Genomic DNA, 20388 nt, shown 5'->3' with positions numbered 1-20388 from the left:
CTGACTTTAGTTACTTTATGAAGCGCTCGGTTGTTAAACTTGCAAAAAAAAAAAATCAATCATGTAAAAAAAATTCTACCTGTAGTTGAGACCTAAAAATTTTATGTTGCAGTGCAGTTGGAGTACGTCAAGCTTTTGTTAATTTAAATGTTCTACAGTCTTGAAACAACACTTTAAAGCACTGGAATTGCGAAAAGTTGACTGTCGAAAATTCTTGAAGTTGATATGCATTAAAAGGGAAAATGTTCTAAACTACTTAAACTACTTAACGTAAACTTTAACGATGCATTTCATGTATGACAACATGCAAAATATGCAAAGTAAGAAGTAGCATCAAATGAAAAAAACTGAAAACTGTATTTTAGTAAATTGTCTTATCGACTGCAAACACCTGTTCATAATCAATCAGACCCGACTTAATCGATCATAAAATGATCGTAAACTGCTTTAAGTTTATTCCCTGTGTGCGCACTCCCGCTCGGGGAAAAAGTATATACACGGGAGCGCGCACAGCGGTTGATAAGACACCAGTGGATCAGGCGCGTGCCCGAGCCGTGAGTCCGGTAAAGCTGCTGCCTGTCTCCATAGCGACCAGACCCCGGAAACACAGCGGGACCTGCCGGTAGTGACCAGATTACTGCTCGTTTATCTGCCGCTTTGTTTATCAAAGAAGAACGAACTCAAAAACTCATCGGTTCGTTTGTTTGTTTGTTTGCTTGCTCGTCCGTCGGCGGAGTCGGTAAAGATGTCGGAGCCCGAGGAGGAGCTGCAGGGGGAGCAGGGAGACGGCACCAAGAGGAAAAAGAAGAAGAAGAAAGAGAAACGGGGCGGAAAGAAGGAGGAGAAGGAGAGGCGGGAAGAGGAAGGGAGCCAGCAGGTGGAGGAGGAAGAGGAGCAGCGGTGAGTGTCGGTGCTGACGTTCCTTCTGTTCCACGTTCTAGAACGTCAGGGAGCTCTCTGATTGGTCCGCACAACGACCTGAGCTGAGTTTACGACATCAAAGAACTCCCAAGAACTCCAGCGCGTCAGTAAAAGCGTCAAACATCCCAAAAAACGCGTCCAAAGTAAAAACCCGCCACAGTCAAAACTTTTCCAAAGTAAAAATAAGCAAGAATGGATCATTTTTTAAAGAAGTTTAAATAACTGATGCATCAACATGTAGCTACTGCTGAGAAAATACCCAAAATGCATTTCACTGCTTTCAGACCAGCTGAGGAATCACATGCTCCTCAGGTTCAGTGAATCCTCCAGCATTCTTCACCAGGCAGGTTTTTCTCCAAATGTTGTGCAAATTTTAGTTGATGTTAAACAACAATCAGCGGTTAGATTGAAGTTATTCTGTGGGAATATGGAGTTGAACGTATTAAGATGAAGTGCTGGAGTTGCTGATTCTCAGGTCAGGTGCTGTTAAACCCATTGACAAACCTTTGACTGCATCAGATAAAAGTATGTAAATCACGAAATATTTCATCCATATCAGTTTTAGAGCTCCGATTGGTTTAAATAAACTGTGTGTGTGTGTGTGTGTGTGTGTGTGCGTGTGTCAGTGAGTGTATTATGCTGCGTGGGATCTTCAAACTGGGGAAGAAGAGTCACGACGTCCTGCTCACCAGAACCAGACTGACCTGGACCCCCATCACCCCGGAGACCCCGACAGGTCAGTTACCACAGTGACGTGTTGTCGTGGTGATCCGCTGTCTTGCTGCAGACAGACAGACAGACAGACAGACAGTCAGTCAGACAGAATGACAGACAGGCAGGCAGGCAGAAGTTGTGGGCAGCTGGTGGTGTAATGGAGAACTTTTGTCTTGTTGAGACCACCTGAAACATGACATCTGGACACACACACACACACACACACACACACACACACACACACACACACACACACAGTGTTTCTGAAGTTTTCTTGTTTGTGTTGCTCACTTCCTTCTGCTTCTTTTTGATGATTAAATCACCAGTTCAGACTGTATTCTTCACCTTTTACATGTGCTGCTGTTAGGATTTAGCTCAAAGCACCACAGACCTGCTAGCCTGGCTGCTGTCTCGCTCGTTTCTTAAAGCACTCAAATTAAAGTGCACTGGGATTTGGTGTTTGTACAGGCGCTTGATAACAATTAGGCTTTACCTGATTTGAATTTTGCAACATTAAAAGGGCGCATATGTAATAATTATGTTAGAATTATGATAATGAGCTCAACCCCGCCGCAGTCATCACATGAACTCAGTATTGTGGTAATGCAGTTGTTGTCACAGCCGTAAACGGAGCACTAATTAATGAGTGATGTCCGACACAGTGAAGATGACTCTAGTGTGCGTGTTGACCTCACAACACTGTCCTGCCTTCTCCGTTCTGCCAACATAATGTCATTAACAACCTACACACAAGGATTTTTTTAAATCTGTGAGTCGATTCAGACACGTATGAGGGAAGAATTGCAATTATTATGCAAGTTTCTTCTTAATTTTGTATTTCTTAATCTCTGCTGCATGGACTTTCTAACCACCATGGATTTATTACACGAACTGGATACCAAAACAAAGATGGCGCCTAGTCAGTCCAATGAGAACTGCTCGCCTGGTGCCAAAAAAAAAGTTTCTGGGTTAGGTTCAGGGGCATGCCTCTGACCCCGACGGGCTGCTGAATGGATCGTACCACAGTGGTGGCGCCATTCAGAAAAAAAAAGACTTCCAGGGGTTTTGGAAAGTTTTACAAAGATTAAACCCCCGTGGCTTAGAAATAATAATACAAAGAGGAATAACTGAGCGCGTTAATTGCTGGAGGCGTCCTGTCAACAGTTTTACAGATGTTTTTTTTAACAATGTGGTCTATTGAGAAAAAGCGTTTTGGGCCGCAGGGGATTTTTTCGTTGCAATACCGTAAGTGTCCACTGGGCAAAACGGGAAGCACGACTGGGCGGCGGTTCTGGTATCCAATTCTTCTACCAATTCTTCTAACACGCCCATGTCTGCAGTGTCTCGGCCATGTTGGCCTCCTGCGGCTCTGGTCTCAGCAGAAGTTGGCTGAACGAGGGTCCGAAGATCCGGTTTGGGTCTGAGACTGTGAGAGCTCCTGTACAGGTCGACACAGTCTGAGCTGCGGTCATGTTGTGGTGATACTGTGGTAATGTTGTGGTGTTATTTTGGTAATGGCCTGTGTGGTGTGATATTTTTTGGTTGAAATCCATTCACACTGAACTGGTTAGTGGAGCAGGATGAAGGTGTAAATATACAAAGTGTATGTGTGTGTGTGGCTGAAGCCAATCTGTTTTGCTGTATTTCATCCAAGCTAATGTCATTAAGCCAGCACTGTGTGTGTGTGTGTGTGTGTGTGTGTGTGTGTGTGTGTGTGTGTGTGTGTGTGTGTGTGTGTGTGTGTGTGTGTGTGTGTGTGTGTGTGTGTGTGTGTGTTGGCAGTAATATAAAGCAGTTGGTTCGGCCCATGGGGGGTTATTAGAGTCTCTCAGTGTGAGGAGATTAACACACACACACACACACACACACACACACACACACACACACACACACACACACACACACACACACACACAGTCAGCCTGTCAGCATGCTCTGTGTGTGTGTGTGTGTGTCTTGATGAGATATTTCTATATAAATGGATCAGCTGTTGTTGTTTATTTCTGCACATGAATTCATCCTGTATCACCCAGCAGCCTGTCTCACTGTTGTCAGGGAGGAGAGACCTGAGCGGTCAGACAGACAGACAGACAGATAGACAGACAGACAGACAGGCCGTGCTTGTGCAGGTTAAGAAACTCACCCGCTGTAGTATGAAAGAATTCAAAATGGCACGCTGCCCAATTTAGTCTTTTACTGTTTTTTAATAACATGAAATCATGACATTGATCTGCAGAGGGATTTTTATAGATTTAATAAATGGGAGCAGCGATGTCAGAAGTAAATTACTTCATTAAGTTTCTCCATAGACGATGTTACGTGACTACAGGATCAGCCTGGAACACTCTTGGTTGACACGTCAGTGCAAAAGAAGAACAACTGTGTTAGAAAATATCTGGTTCTTTCCTAAAAAGTTCAGGGCAGAGGTATACTACGACTCCCAAGGTGCATTTCAGTTAGAAATATCCTATCATTAAGCTTACTAAACTCCTAATGTAAACATGTGGGAGTGTTACGTTGTCTCATGTTGTTTCCATCCACTTGTTTTTGTGAGCATTTTCAATTTCCACATGAAAAACACTGGAAAATGTTAAAATACTGCAAAAATGTGAGTTGGCATATCAGTATAAGCAAAGCGCAGTGGAAACAGACTTGACAGAAAATGAAATCCAACATGTGACATTAGCTAAACAACCACTGGAGATGCATTCTCATAGCAGTAGTGGATGGAAATGTGCATTAATTTTTCTAAAAATCAGGTTGTAATCTTGGCGTATGTTGAGTGACAGGATATTGTTTAAAGAAATTGAAATAGTTTGTAAAGAAATACAGTAAATTTAAAATTTACAACAATGAAATCAATGTAAAGCTTTCATCAACAATCTGCAGCTTGTTTTAGGCGTTTTTTCCATCTATGCCAAGCACCTATATGTACCACGATGCAATGCATTGTGGGACATGGTGTCCATCAACAGCCAGCAGTGAATTTAGTCTGCATACTGTCTTTAAATAGACCAGCGTCACCACACACAGGTTTAGTGTGAGTGTGGAATGAGGACACTCTGTTCTCCTTTTTTTTTCTGGGTTGAAACTGAGAATTCCCACGTGCAGTAAAGTATCTCAGGAGGGTTTTAGGGGCGTAAGAAGTGTGAAGGAACGATAACTGAGCAGTTTACAATGACAGAGTGGGAGAGCAGTGTACATGATCAATGTCGTCACTGACACTGATGCAGCACTGCAGCCTCAGTCTGTGTGTGTGTGTGTGTGCGTGTGTGTGTGTGTGTGTGTGTGTGTGTGTGTGTGTGTGTGTGTGTGTGTGTGTGTGTGTGTAAATGATGATCCATAACTCCCCACAGTGAGCCACATGGCATGGTCACCATGAGACTGGAGTGCCGCTGTGTGTGTGTGTGTGTGTGTGCTGTTTTTGCCGTCCCTACAGGTTTAACCAAATATTTTTAGGCCTTAAGTGTGTTTTTAGTGTTCAGTTTAGTTATAATGTAATGTAATTAGAAGAAGGTGTGAAGAAGAAGAAGGTCTTCACACTTGGATAAAACCAATGTAGCATACATGTTATATATTAATCTGTGAGTGTGAGAGTGTGTTGGCACAGTGGGGCGGTGAGGGCATGATGGGAAACTCATCTCCATCTGCGACCAACCATCAGGCCACTGAGAAGAGCAATACACTGTGTGTGTGTGTGTGTGTGTGTGTGTGTGTGTGTGTGTTGTTGGACTGTCTCCAGTTATTCTTAAGATTTATGTCCTCATGTTTTTAGTTTTAAGTTTAGAAGTAGGGGAATGTGAAGCCTCCGCAGAGTGAATGGACGTTGGTACAAGGTCCTCACAATTATAATAAAACCATCCTAACATATGTATTTACTTGTGTGTCAGTGAGTGTGTATTTTTGTGTGTATTTTTGTGTGTGTGATTGTGTGTTTGCACAGTGGGACGGTGAGGGCATGTTGGGAAACTCTGGGACATCTCCATCTGGGACCAGCCAACGTGCTACCTGTGACAGGCAATACTGTGTGTGTGTGTGTGTGTGTGTGTGTGTGTGTGTGTGTGTGTGTGTGTGTGTGTGTGTGTGTGTGTGTGTGTGTGTGTGTGTGTGTGTGTGTGTGTGTGTGTGTGTGTGTGTGTGTGTGTGTGTGTGCTCTCTGCAGGCTCTGTCAGCTCAGATCAGACTCATCTTTGCCTATCATTTAACCATCATTGGGCAGGATGGAAAAATCTGTCTCCTTGTCTCTCGTTCAATTTTATTTTTAGATTTCCACTTTCTTTATATAATTGACATGAAGTACGTTTGTGTTTCCAAAGAATAAAGAGAAAGAAAACAATGAATAGACATTAGAGATATTCCAACCAGACACTGGTGGCGTCACATTAAGATTAAGTTATTTTCATAAGTAACTTGTTTTAAGGCCAAAATCAAACTTGTCTTTTATCTGGTAAAAATATCTCTGCAGCCGCTCTGAGTGTTTCTGTAGTTCAACAAATCTTCCCCTCTGCTGTATCGGGTCAGTTTCAGGACATATTCTTCCAGTTACACATTCATTTATATCATATCAGTAATTAGAAATTAGACGTTGAACCGGGACCTTCAGTAGCTTGTTAAGTAGTTACAGCTGCATGTGACAGATACGTCGTAATTATAGATTTAAGCATCAGATCGGACACAGAATCAGCCAGAGACTCGATATTAAAGGACGATTGGTAGATCTCTTAGTAAAAAGTGTCAAATCCAGAGTTAATTATCTCAGCGTTAACATTTTGTAGCTCATGAGTTTGGTTTAAAGGCCCATTTTTGGATTTACGGATGTTTTGGATTCCTTACTCCACCTTTCATCAAGTGTGGGTGGTGTTTTCATTAAACTAGCTCTGATTAGCGCAGACAGACAAAAGTAGAAAGTTTAGCTGGATAAAGAGCCAGATATTTTTCTCAGAAGATGGTGGAGGCCAAACCAGAGCAAAAAGAGAGAACTTACATTTTTCAGGTGGACACAAAGAAATGATTGTGTTGCTCCGTGTCCGTGGAAACGGACAAACTGGCAAAAAGTTTATTTTGAAAGCGAGTCGCCCCACAATGTGAACACATGTTGATTATATCTCTTGTTTTGCTGGTGTCTGTTGTGTAATGGCGATATTCCACTCGAGGCTGAGCTTCACCGTCATTTTTTGACCGTTTGACTTTCACTTTCACCAGATTCCTCATTTGAAGAGCTGATTTGTCACGTGGCTCAGCTGGAAATGAGTTTTAATATGGATAATCTGAAATGAAGTGAGTGTGCGGAGAGTAAAACAACAGACAGACCACGTCCCCGACACACTGAGAGCCTGACATATGGAGGCTGGTGGGAGAGGGGCGGGTGGTTGTGGGTATTTGGTGTCTGATAACAGCAGGGAGGGCATTTCACAGAGAGGGGCGGTTAATCATCATCATCACCATATATAATATGTTTAATATTCCTGATGGATCCCAGTAGTTCAGAGCTGTTTACTGTTTTTTCTGGATAGTTTATCCTGCTGATATGAATCATTATTATCGTCTCAGTTTATCGTGTTTGTCATGTTGGCAGAGGAGCAGTTTAACGTCTCTTATACATTTAATGCAAGTCGTGTTTATGCAGCATGATAATTTCTTTGATGATATGTTTGTTGTAAAAAATGCAAAACGGTGTTCTTGATTATTGGACATGTTAACAATCAATAGATGGTTAATTTTATTCATTTTTTTTATATTATTAATTTATGTGACATTCATGTAGGCATGGCCACATTTAAATAAAATGAAACTGGTGCAATGCACGTAGCTGTATGTATGTATGTATCTAGCTGCAGCTAATTTGCAGTCCTTGTCCCTGGTTAGGCTTAAGTCTGTAATATAGGCATAGACAAACATAGATTTAAAAAAAAAAAACAGTATTTGAGACGACAGTGACCTCAGTGACAGTGAAAATGACACCAAAAGGCAGATGTACACTAAAATATGAATGCTATATAAATGCTATACACATTTTTCCACAATAACAGCATTGTTAAAGTACCAGGGTGTGTCTCATAACTACAGCAAAATCCATCTAAAGTAGCTGTTTGGAAAATAAACACTGAATTATAACAACAGAGATATAAGAGTAGAATAGAAAAGAATATTATGCATTGGTGATGGCCAGAGGACATGATAATATAAAATGGTTAAAAATAGTTGTGAACAGCTGTTACAGAGAAAACATAAAATAGGTTTCTCTTTGAACCTCTGAGCTTGTTGCTGTTCCTATTATAAACTTTATACAAATACTGTCACTTATTTAAAAAGTCAATGAATTCAAATTAACACAGAATTCTTTCAAATTGATTTAAACAAAAGGTTGAATTTTCCACCAGAGATTCAAATCAGGGTGGATTTAAATATCTCTGATGATTAAAGTGGATTAAATATCTCATAAAGAGTTTGTTTTTTTCGTGTCCACCCGCTGCGACGTATGTCCGTCCCTCCAGCGTCGTCTTCCTCTTCTGCTACCATGACAAACATGTAGGACGGAGAGGACTGAAGTGTGTGAACCGTTTCAGACAGCAGAGGTTACAGTTAAAAACCTGGAAAAGTTATTTTAGTAAGCACTGGTGGGTTTTATGGATTTGTAGTTGGTTTTTTTTGTTCATGGGAGCTGTAGTTCTTTTCTGTGCTCACAAAATAATCATTTAACTTTGTTAAAATCATGAAGGACATGAACTGCTGTAGTGGACGTCCCCCAGAATGAAAGGAAGAGATGCTCAATGAGAGACTGCATTGATAAGATAAGACTTTATTGGTCCACAAAGGAGACATTCAAGTGTTGCAAGGACAGAAGTAAGTTCAGGTAAATAGAGAAAATAGAAACTATACAAGAGTAACTGAACTTCTAAAATGATAAAGTAAGAAGAAGAACTTTAATAGTTCATTACTGTGTTGCAGTGAGTTACGGAGGCTCCTGCTCTTTATTAAAATAGCTGACACATTTTCTATTGATCAACTAATTGATTTGTTGTTTCAGCCTCACACACAAAAACATACTGCACAAACAAAAGAAGAAACAATAAATTATTAATGAGTTACATGTGTCCTGTCAACAGTTTCACTTTTTGGGGCTTGAGGTGGTTTCTCAGTACCGTCATCGACCACTGGGGCAAACCGTGGGGCAACGCTCTGCCGGCGACTCCGTTAATAAATATTGTCTGGATAAAATGTGTGTGTGTGTGTGTGTGATGTAACTGAGTGTACTGTCTGAGCTCTGCTGACAGTATCCTCAGAGGATTGGATGCCTAATCTGACTTGGACCAATCAGATTTCAGAGTTCCTCCCTGATTACGCTGACTGATTGACAGGCGCTATTGTACGTTCTGCTGATCGGTAGATTAGCGACTTATACAGTTAATAATAATATGTAACGTGATACAGATGAAGCACGCTACCTTCATATTTTACTGACTGACAAGGGGGGGTGGACAAATTAATGTGAACACCTCCTCTTTACAGACTGAGTACCATTAAACAGCTAATGTTCGTATAGCTAAACTTATTAGAGTTCATTGTTATTAACAAGATGATTGCTCACAGATATATATTAATATTTTATTAATTTTTCACAAGACAGAAACTATTATTTCTATTTCGATTGAGCTTTTCATAGCATACTGTCATTGAGCCTCACAGCGTTTTGGATATTTAAGAATGAAACGGCTCTACTGTCAGCTAACATGATAATAATATATAAGTATGACAACTCCAGCTCTCTTAGGGGGAAACTGCTAGTCCAGGTCTATCAAAGGGGAAAAAAAAAGGCCTTCCAACACCGCAGCTGTCTGATGTTCGTGTTACAGTTCAAACAGTACAGATAAAAGTGTAAATAGATAACTAACAAGCTAGTGAGCGACACATCCAATCAGAGAACTTCAGTTTCTGCTGCTGAGCGGCTAAAAGTGAGTTGAAGTTAGACGGTGAGGTTTGGAGACTCGTTGTGTGAAATTAGTAATTTGATTTTAACTTCTTGATTTTGGATTAAAATCTTTTTAGCCACCACAGCGACGTTGCTCTGAGGATGGTGAAGTTGGCTCGTCCGTCACTCTGGTCCTGACTAAAATATCTCAACAACTGTTTGATAGATGTGAAATTTTGTGCAGACATTCATGTTCTCCAGAGGATGAATCCGAATGACTTCAGTGAACTCCGACTATTCCTCTAGCGCCACCATGAGGTTTATATTTGTGGCTCACAAATGTCGGCTCAGCATATGCAGACATTCATGGTCCCCAGAGGATGCATCCCCAATGACATTATTAGAAGTCAGGTGTGTGTTGTGTTCAGGTGCTTTGCGTTAACTCTACCTCTCTCTGTGCAGCTGAGCCGTGCGCGCTGCAGCCAGGCGTGATGCTGCTGCAGGACGTGTTCGCGGTGAAGGTGAAGCGGCGGCGAGCAGCGAGTCAGCAGACCGGGGGACCCGTGCTCGGCGTGGCTCTGTTCTGCTGCAGGAGGAGGGGGATGAGGATGGAGGACGACACGCTGCACCTCAACAATGCCTCAGCAGAACACACAAACACCTGGTACAACACCCTGAAGGAGCTGCTCTCAGGTAACACACACAGTCACACGGTCATGAAGAGCAGGAACAGGAACTTTTACTTTTGGTACTTTTAAGTATATTTTGATGCTAATACTTTCATATTTAAGTAAGATTTTGAATGCAGGGATTTTACTCGGAGCATTTGAGTATTTTTACACTGTCCTATTACCACTTTTACTTAAAGCTGAAGTTGGTAAAAAATTGAGAAGAAACTGGACTCGGTATCTGAATTTGAAAGAGTTCAACCTCACGTTGCTCCCCTCCCTCTCCAGCGTGCTTCAAAGCTCCTCCCTGCAGAGGAGGCTATAATGCACGTATAGGCTAACAGCATCAACTGAAGGAGGACACGTATACGATGGCGTACGCACTGCAGATGGCGAGCCGGCAGCAGGCGGGAGCCGCGAAGCTGCTGGCTCGCAATCTGTTCTCCTGGAACTCTGATTCCCCTGATTTTTTGCCCCCTCACATGATGAAATTTCAAAAGCCCATCAAGTATTTATCTATAAGAAATAAGATGTTTTAAATTACATTCTTACGCTGTGTCAGTTGTGTCACTACGTTAGAGACGCATCCTGGCTCTGACTGGTTGTTTTCATTCAGGCGGCATGAGGAGCACAAGCAGGAGGCAAAGGAAGGGTTTATTGATCATTACCAACATTTTGTACTGAACCTTTAAGTGACACTGGACCCGAAAACATTGTGTACTCACTTTAGACATAAGCTTGTATTCAATCCTACTTTTGGATGCTTTTAGTATCATAACAATCTAAAATCTCAAACGCTGACACATCAAACCTCAACTATCATCAGTGAAATGGAATATAAAGAGTATTTTCATTGTGATCTGAATGTTGCATTAAAAACAAAACCAAATCCAGGTGAGGTGATCCAGATCCAAGGAAAGATCAACCCTGTGTCTGTGTTACATAAGAGCTCAGATACAGTGGAAACATGACTCAGTACTTCTATGAATGTCACACTGTAAGATGATTACACACAGACACACACACACACACTGAGTAATGCTGTTATTATTAGCACTACCTGTCAGTCGCTGCATGCATTCACCTGTCCGATAGATAGAACGCAGCATTTTAATTTCCTGGTACTTTATGAAGAAAGTTTAGCCTTCTGGAGCTCTTTAGGAACAACCGACTTTCTCCTCGGCATGACAGCTAACCGTTAGCACACTGACAGCTAACCGTTAGCACACTGACAGCTAACACGTGCAGACCAATCAGTGTTGAATTCAGGTGTGTGGTGCATTGCTTATGCTTTTATATAGGTTAGGTATTAATGACATCATGGATGTGGCTCAGAGGCAGAGCAGGTCCTCCACCAATCAGAGGATCCACGGGCAAGAAACTGATACTGACATCGAAAACGATTGTAATATAACAAGTATTAGTTTAATTGTGTTGAAAACTGGAACAATTTGGGAGGGAATGTAGAAAGCCGGGACATTTTAGTGTTTTACAGATATTTGTTGGGATGTGGGACACCGAGCTTCAAACCTGGACAGTCCCAGACTAACCGGGCCACCGTAGTTCAAAAATCTACCTTTATGGACTGGTATGATATTTGGTGCAGGCATTGTTTGTTCCTAGATGATGAATTCTAATGACTTCGGGGATCACCTGACTTTTCCTGTAGCGTCTTCATGAGTATCAATAATAATAATTTGATGGATTGCCATGAAATTTGGTAAATCGTAAACACTCTGGTGGTCTCCTTTTGTCCAATACTTTGGTTTATGGCAGAAAGGTTACAAAACTACTGACACTCCATCAGCTTCAGATGTACTTTGTGTTTAGTGCTAATTAACAAATGTTCAGCCGTCACATACAGTCGTAATGTTCAGGTGTCTGCGTCCTTTGAGCCTCGTAGTGTTCACGTCTTGTTTTCCATTGTGAATCAACATGAACGAGTATTTGGATACAGTAATTCAGATAATCTCTCTTGCAGACAACATGATTCAACTGCTGACAGCACGTTACTGAGTACTGCTGAATGTGTGTGTGTGTGTGTGTGTGTGTGTGTGTGTAATCTGTATCACTTTGTTCTGGTGGATTAGCAGATTAGCTTTACTGTCTGATGTAACTGTGACTCACCCAATTAAACTGAGTGACGAACTGGCTAATAGAAAACAATGAAATTATAATCTGAGCAGCAACACTGTGTCTGGCTAACAACCAGCTAACTAGATGAATGTGTACTGGTTTTTCTCCCCTATTGTGCCAATTGAAGCCAGCCTTACAAATACAGTGAACAAAGGGGATTGTGTTTCACAAATGGCTGCACCTGTTTTGACTTTATTCTTAATCACATCAGCTAGTTTAATATATAATAAAGCGTGGGTATGGCGAGGTGACCACCTGTAGGGGCTGCACACACACACGACAAAAACTACTGCCATTTTGCCTTGGATTAAAAATGGCAACAGGTCGAGCCTGGCTAGCTATCCAAATGCTAATCAGAGCTGTTGGATGTAAATGATTTGAACCTGGCTGCAGGGATTTGCGTCCATTCAGCCACTAGAGCATCAGTGAGGTCTGACACTGACACTGGATGATGAGGTCTGCCTCACAGTCGGTATTCCAGTTCATCCTGAAGGTCCCGAGCCAAGAACCCATGAGATTCACGGTGAACTTCGCATCTCAGAAAGAGGAAGAAATTAGAGTGACTTAGATTGATCACATGGATGCAAACATGCCTGTAAATGAAAGCTAATGTTGCTCCGTGTCTGCTGGATAGTTAAGTTAAATAAACCAACACATTTGACACAAACAACTTTATAAGGTTTAGTTTTGTCTGTACAGTTTATGTTTTTTTCTAGCTGTTGTCTGCCATTAAGTATGATTTCATCATGTTAAATAAATAAATGGCATAAATTCAGGCAACTTGCACCGTAGTCGCACAACCACCTCCTGACAGGAGCCGTTTAACAACGCTCTGGATGTTTCCCAGTTCCCAGGCGCTGGTTTCCCAGGTGCACCGTGGTGGGCGGTGCCTGGCTGACACTTAACACACAATAGAAATGTTGGAGTGCCGAGTGTATGATTTAACTCACACAAGCGCAATTTACATTTCAGGTTTCCTGTGTTTGTCCAACAATGTGTACTCCAACAGAGATGTTACAAGCTGCCCATAAATGAGGAGGTCAAAGGTCTCACACACACACACACACACACACACACACGCTACCGTCATCCTGTCACCATGGCATCGGTCTGACACGTTATCGCTGGTCACCTGTCTGTCCGTCCATCTGTCTGTCCATCAAACCAGATTACCCATGAGGCCCTGCACCAAAGTCACAACTTCTTCAAGTGTTTCTCTTTGGCCTCTCACACACACACACACACACACACACACACACACATATATATGAATGGCTCAAAGGTCGTGTGTCAGCTCGCGTGGTCACACTGCACATCAAACTGTGACGGCTTTTGTGACTTTACACACTGCGACGGAGAAGTCTGTGTGTGTGTGTGTGTGTGGAGGGTAAACACAGTGCGTTGCTCTGCTGCTGTGCGGACATTAAGCCTATTTTCCAGCCAGAGGTCAGTGTGAAAAGCGCATTGTTGTGTGAATCGTGGCGTCGCGGAGCGGGCAGTCCCGCCGCCGCAGACTCCACCGACACTTCTTAACCTTCAGGTCCGAACATTCAGCCGCACAATGGCGAGCAGAGAGCAGACACTTTCTGTTCCCTGAGCGTTATTCTGTACCGTTTGCCGTGCGAAGCAGCTGCAGAACGCCGTGCAGAGAGTGAATGGCAGTCAGAGTGACAAAAGGCGAGAAGTGATGCTGTATAGAGTTTGTTTCCATACACGCAGTCAGACGGCGGGATGGATTGACTGCAGTTGTTTAACAGCACAACAGACTGACAGGCCAGTGGCGGCGACGGAGCTCATGGGGACGGCATGACTGAGCTCGCCCGCGCCGCCAGGGGCTGTTGCGACTCCTCCCAGATCAATTGTCTTGTCAATCCGATGTCAGTTTTCTGCTTGTGTACAGAGCTGTTAGTTTGAGTTCACAGTGACGAGGTGATATCAGCGGGTCGGTCGGTGCTACTGTAAAGGTGTCATGAGGCCAAAATGACAGCATCAACACATCGTGGTCAATTAGGAATGGGGCTCGATAGTATTTTATCAAATTCAAATCCAATATCGAAATACATTCATCAAATCCAAATCCTTTTGAAGCCAGCCGTAGTGCACCGTACACAAGCTCCTTACTCAGGGATTAAAGGTCTCCGTCACTATGACAGATTTCTGTCAGTTCTAGAGAGGCTTCATATTCAGATGCTGAGGCCGTAGCTCGTCAAAGCTTTGGTTCTTCGTTTGTTTGTTTTTTGGGGGATTTATTGCAGAAGCATGTATTTTCTATGATAGAGACACATTCATAGGCAGTAGAAAAGGAAGCACAGAGGAGCGTCACTGCGTATTGCATTTTCCGACCACCTTGTTGGACCAGATGCACCAAATGCCACCATGTGTGGTGCGACCACTGCAGGAGGAGAAACACGAAAGAGAGCGCGGTTAAGAGCTAAGCTAACCCAGCTTGGACGTGAAGCTGCTTGCACTTAGATAAGCCTGAATACTGTGTTCACCTGCAGGAACCCTCTCATTGCCCCTCGTCTCTTGCACCTGGCCAGGGAAGTCGTATTCCTCTTCATTATAGAATATAATCGACTGACAATGCACAGCATTATTTTAGACTATTGGGAAGAAAATAACCTGCAGATAATGGGTGGCCATCAAGGTGTGGGCCATGGGGTCTATGTAGGCTACATAGACTGTCGCCTTACGTCACCTGTACCTGCCTCAAAAAGTACAAACACAAACCATAAACAAAGCAGCACTTGCTTACCATTTTCACACCACTGTCACTCATCAAGGTTGGTTTCGTAATACAGCTACTTCCAGTTGAGAAAACGTCAGATATGTAGCTGCAGATTAGCACTGGCATTATCAGCCCTTGGTCTTTTGTTTGTGGGAGACACTTTCGTCACCTCCGTTTCTCCTCATGTACCAATCAGACTGATCTTTCACACCGATGGGCTTCGCCAATATTGCAATACTTCAAAAAAGATGAATCACTCAACAAATATTTTTGCATGTAGATACAGATTAATGTTGTATCTTTCCTATGAAGGTACATCTTGGACTTACTGACGTTGATTAATGTTTTCTGAAACATTAAATAGGCGATCAGTGTCCGTGATACCGTGAGCTTGACGGCACTGTCAACTAAAATCAGTGCAGTTGAGCAGAACTCGCTAAAAATGCCAGAAAATGTTAAAAAATATCACGTTATCCCTGAAACCTAAGGTGACAGTCAAAACCCCAAAGAGATAAAAATGGCAAATCTTCACAAAGGAGAAGCTGGAACCAGAGAATGGTTTGTTAAATAAATAATTTCTGGAAATATTCTCACTTTATTCACAAAACTTCAAATGCAAAAGAAAGAACAAAGACTGCAGTGATAAACACAACACAACAATATTGGTTTTACTGCCTGAGGACTCTGTAAACTGCTTAATGGTCCCGAGTGTGTGTGTGTGTGTGTGTGTGTTACATATTAACCGGTGTACCCGAGAAGTCAGCGAGTGTATCCATAGTGACATAATGAGAGAAACCTGTCTACCTCTCTGTCTCTCTTTCATATTCAGGTTGAAGGCTTTATTAGTTTGTCAGGAAACTTTATTGTGCATTCATACCTCACTCTGACCCACACGATTAATATACAGGACGTCAAACCCTCCTTTAACGCAACCCGGCAACCCAAAGGTTTCTTACGAGAGAAAAATAATTCTGCTGAAGATTTTCTATTCACGGCAACATAAAATAGAAAAAAGCAGTGAATTCTCTCACTGGAGAACCAGAGAACGATGCATAATAATAATAATAATAATAATAATAATAGTAATAATAACAATCTCAGTTCTAAAAAAAAACGAGGATTTCCCTTTAAGTCTCATGTCTGGAAAACATCTGTAGTCTGTATCATTCCAGGGAATCTGATTAAAATGGACGTTTAAATCCTTTTAATTGATTACTACAGTCCTCCGACCTCAGATGGCGTCTGTGCTAAAATATAATCTGTTTTTGTCAACAATGTTCAGCAGCTCAGTCTCCCGTCCTCTGCCAGAAACTCAACACTCCTCTCCGGCGGCGCTGGGATTGTTCACCATGGTAGCGTTTTAGCAGCGCCATGGCAACCTGCGTCTGTCCGAGGCTGGTAAATGATCTGATAGATACTTTATCTCCTCACATCTACCTGTTTGTCTACCTTTCTTTTTAGAAAAAACATCAATAAATTGAATGAGATCATCTCCTATGAGACTGTGTGTGTGTGTTTACATGGTATCGACCACACACACACACACACACACACACACACTGACCCCCTGTACAGCTCATCATTAGGCAGATTTAGAGACCGTATTATAAATCCCCATAGACGAGCACAGATCAATACACACACACACAAACCAGCTCCAGTATCCAGCTCATTACTATAATCTGCTCTCAAAAGGCTGTGACCTCGCCCTGTTAATGAACCCCCCCCCCCCCCCCCCCCACACACACACACACACACACACACAGTGCACCTCCTGTCTTCACTCCTCCCCATTTACCAGAAGCTCCAACCTTCTCTTTCGGTGTCCCCAAAAAAACTTCAGCCCCAACCTGACTCATGATCACCAACATGATGTGAGCCCGGACCACTGCAGCATTTTAATAAACCCCAAACCTGAGAAGAACATCCACTCTGGCTTACAAGTCAAGTCCTTGAGAATAAGAAGATACTCGCAGCCAAGATCCTTTGACGCAGAACTCCGCTGGTCCATTACTTGATAAAGTTAACTAACAGTGAAGTTACCTAATTCAGTTGCTTTAATTGACCCATATGTAAAAACTAAAACTCAAATCTACTCTACTGTATGGTGATTGTAAATAATACCCAAGTAAGATGGCGGACCGTTATGAGTCATGACATAATGTCACATCTAGCTTTCTGTATCTATGGAGACATGTTTTGTGGTATGAAGTTTCCAGAACTTGCCTGAATGTCATCGTATTTGTTTTCTTCAATATCAAACTAATCGTCTATACAATCAAAAGTACACAGCCTAAGAGTCTACACACCACAGACTGTATTAAAGAAGTGGACGTAGCCACCGTGATGTAACCCACTGGTTTGTGGACCGCCGTTCTGAAGCCTCGAGTTGGGCTTTATGGGCGTCGCCATCTTGGTTTTTTTTGGGGATCCAGAAGTGACGTTATCGTCTTTATCATCTATTTTCATCTAAATGGGACCTTAATTTACTAAATGAACATTGTGTTCTGTTGAAGAAGACTTGAAACTAACGACTGTAAGCTGCGCTAGAGGGAAAAAGTCCAGTGTCATTAGGATTCATCCTCTGGGGAGCATGAACGTTCCATCAAACTACATCTAATAGTGGAGATATTTCAGTCTGACCATCCTGTGTGTGTGTGTGTGTGTGTGTGTGTGTGTGTGTGTGTGTGTGTGTGTGTGCAGGCTTCACCAGTCGTCCCAGGTATCTGAAGGTGTTCATCAACCCCAGCAGCCACAAGAAGGAGGCCGTCCACATCTACAGAGATTTTGTGGCTCCGCTCTTCAAGATGGCCGACGTCCGCACTGACATCACCGGTCAGTCCATCCACTGTTTTATTGATCTATTGATCGTCCTTACGACAAATAGTGCTGATTATATGTTGATATGATGTCACACCTCACATCTGTTGTAATACAATTATATTTATAATAAAAATTATATTATTATATTATTATGCATAGGCAGGAGAAAGTGTGTGTGTGTGTGTGTGTGTGTGTGTGTGTGGGAGGTCCAAAGGTCAGAGTTAATGGCAGTCTCTGGTCGCTAGGTAACCTGATACAGGGGGCGGAGCTTAGCCCATCTGTTGTGACAAAGTGAGACAACCTGCTCCTCCTCCTCCTCCTCTTCCTCCTCCTCCTCCTCCTCCTCCTCTCCTTGTCTCCTTGTCTCCTCGCTGTTTCTCCTCTTTTCTCGTTCTCGTCAGTCCCTCTTTCCTCCTCCATGTATCCTCTCCTGTTTTTCCTTCCTCTCCTGGTTTTTCCCTCCTCCTCCTCCTCCTCCTCCTCATATCTTCTCCTCTCCTCTCAGCAGATGGTGTGATATCCGTTGTCCCACTTTTTTTTGGCAGCTATCGAACACACACTTATGTACAAGTGACCACACACCCGCATGAACACTCGATCTCCGTCGATCTCAATGTCTCTCCATCTGTTTCCCTCTTTTCCCCTCTCTCCTCCTCCTGTCTCTCCCTCTCCCCTCCTGTCTCTCTCTCCTCCTCCTGTCTCTCTCTCTCCTCCTGTCTCTCCTGTTGTCAGTTCAGTTATATTCAATGGGCTTTATTAGACATTTAACACAAATGTGTTGCCAAAACACAAACAAAGAGGAAGGAATGAAATCAACAACTCTCTCTTTCTCCTGTCTCCCTCTCTTTCTCCTGTCTCACTCTCTCCTGTCTCCCTCTCTCTCTCCTGTCTCCCTCTCTCTCCTCCTGTCTCCCTCTCTTTCTCCTGTCTCTCTCTCTCCTGTCTCCCTCTCTGTCTCCCTCTCTGTCTCCCTCTCTCTCTCCTGTCTCCCTCTCTTTCTCCTGTCTCCCTCTCTCTCCTGTCTCCCTCTCTCTTTCTCCTGTCCCCCTCTCTCTCTCCTCCTGTCTCCCCCTCTTTCTCCTGTCTCTCTCTCTCTCCTCCTGTCTCCCTCTCTTTCTCCTGTCTCCCTCTCTTTCCCCTTTCTCTCTCTCTCCTCCTGTCTCTCTCTCCTCCTCCTGTCTCCCTCTCTTTCTCTCTCTCTCTCTCCTCCTGTCTCTCTCTCCTCCTCCTGTCTCCCTCTCTTTCTCCTGTCTCTCTCTCTCCTCCTGTCTCTCTCTCCTCTTGTCTCTCTCTCTTTCTCCTGTCTCTCTCTCTCCTCCCGTCTCTCTCTCCTCTTGTCTCTCTCTCTCTCCTCCCGTCTCTCTCTCTTTCTCCTGTCTCTCTCTCTCTCCTCCTCTTCCTCTCTCTCTCCTCCTCTCTCTCTCTCTCTCTCTCTCTTCTCCCGTCTCTCTCTCCTCTTGTCTCCCTCTCTTTCTCCTGTCTCTCTCTCTCTCCTCCTGTCTCTCTCTCCTCTTGTCTCCCTCTCTCCAGTGACGGAGAGGAAGGGTCACGCTCTCTCAGTGATGAAGGAATGCAAGCTGGATGAATTTGACGGGTGAGTTGTCTCTCATCCCTTCTGTCTTTCTGTCTCACCTCCCTCCCTCTTCCTCCCCCTTTATACTAATTTGATTTCTTAGCTGGGAATATTTCACCCTTTTCTCAGGAAAATTGTGAAACATTATTTATAAAATGACGACGTCATTATTTCATGTAAGTCCAAGTTCTATTAAAACGTTGTCCCAGCATAAACCTGTTTGGTACTTGGACAAACATGCCGGAAGGTAAAGAGCATCCAAGTCCCTCCTCTTCAAAACTCACATTAGTGGCGTCAAGCTAGCCAGTGCTGCTAGAGCTGCAATATGTGTGTGAGAGAGGGAGACAGGTGGAGAGAGAGAGTGAAAGAGAGACAGGAGGAGAGAGGGAGACGGGGAGAGAGAGAGAGCAACTTGTAGGTGTGCAGTCGAAAGACTAATTAGGAATTCTTCTTCGTCTTCAACATACTTCAACAGCTTTACGACAAAATTTCTTGACTTGGAAAATTATCTTTAAAATTGAAAAACATTGTGTGTGTGATTCATGGAGGGATTCAAACAGGATAAAATAATTATTTGTGTTGTCAAACTGTATGTTACACTTTAACAAGAGACGAGGAGGCTGTCGCCCCCCCCCCCCAAACAAAATGTGAAAATAAGACCCAAGTTGTATGAAACTGTTAAGCTCCTCTGAGTTTACAGTGGAAAATAAAGTCTAATACTTCTAAAATACATCTGAGGCTATAAATAAAGGCTCAGGGTTTAAAGGTAAAGGTCAAAATGTTTTGTTTGTCGCTCAAGGGTCAGTTTGAGGTGGCAGACCTCGTGCTGCGGTTGTTCACAAGTCTAATATCTTCTGGAATAAAACCAAACTTCCTTCTATTTGTTTTAAATATGGGCGCTAAGCGGTGATAAAAC

At 43.0% G+C, this 20388-nt stretch overlaps 1 protein-coding gene across 1 annotated transcript in view; it reads left to right on the top strand.

Annotated features, from left to right (window-relative positions):
• Positions 1 to 745: 745 nt before the first annotated feature.
• The window catches only part of cerkl (CERK like autophagy regulator), a 30064-nt gene continuing 10421 nt past the window's right edge, over positions 746 to 20388 (top strand). The window contains exons 1-5 of the mRNA XM_070838530.1: positions 746 to 900; positions 1548 to 1657; positions 10007 to 10237; positions 17780 to 17911; positions 19430 to 19493. Of these exons, the coding sequence (XP_070694631.1) occupies positions 746 to 900; positions 1548 to 1657; positions 10007 to 10237; positions 17780 to 17911; positions 19430 to 19493 (692 nt within the window). The remainder of the gene's footprint in view (positions 901 to 1547; positions 1658 to 10006; positions 10238 to 17779; positions 17912 to 19429; positions 19494 to 20388) is intronic.

This window comes from Pempheris klunzingeri, chromosome 10, assembly GCF_042242105.1.
Source record: "Pempheris klunzingeri isolate RE-2024b chromosome 10, fPemKlu1.hap1, whole genome shotgun sequence".
NCBI classification, from domain to species: Eukaryota; Metazoa; Chordata; class Actinopteri; order Acropomatiformes; family Pempheridae; genus Pempheris; species Pempheris klunzingeri.
The sequence above is the reverse complement of the archived record's forward strand: the minus strand, read 5'-3'. Positions and strand labels throughout refer to the sequence as shown.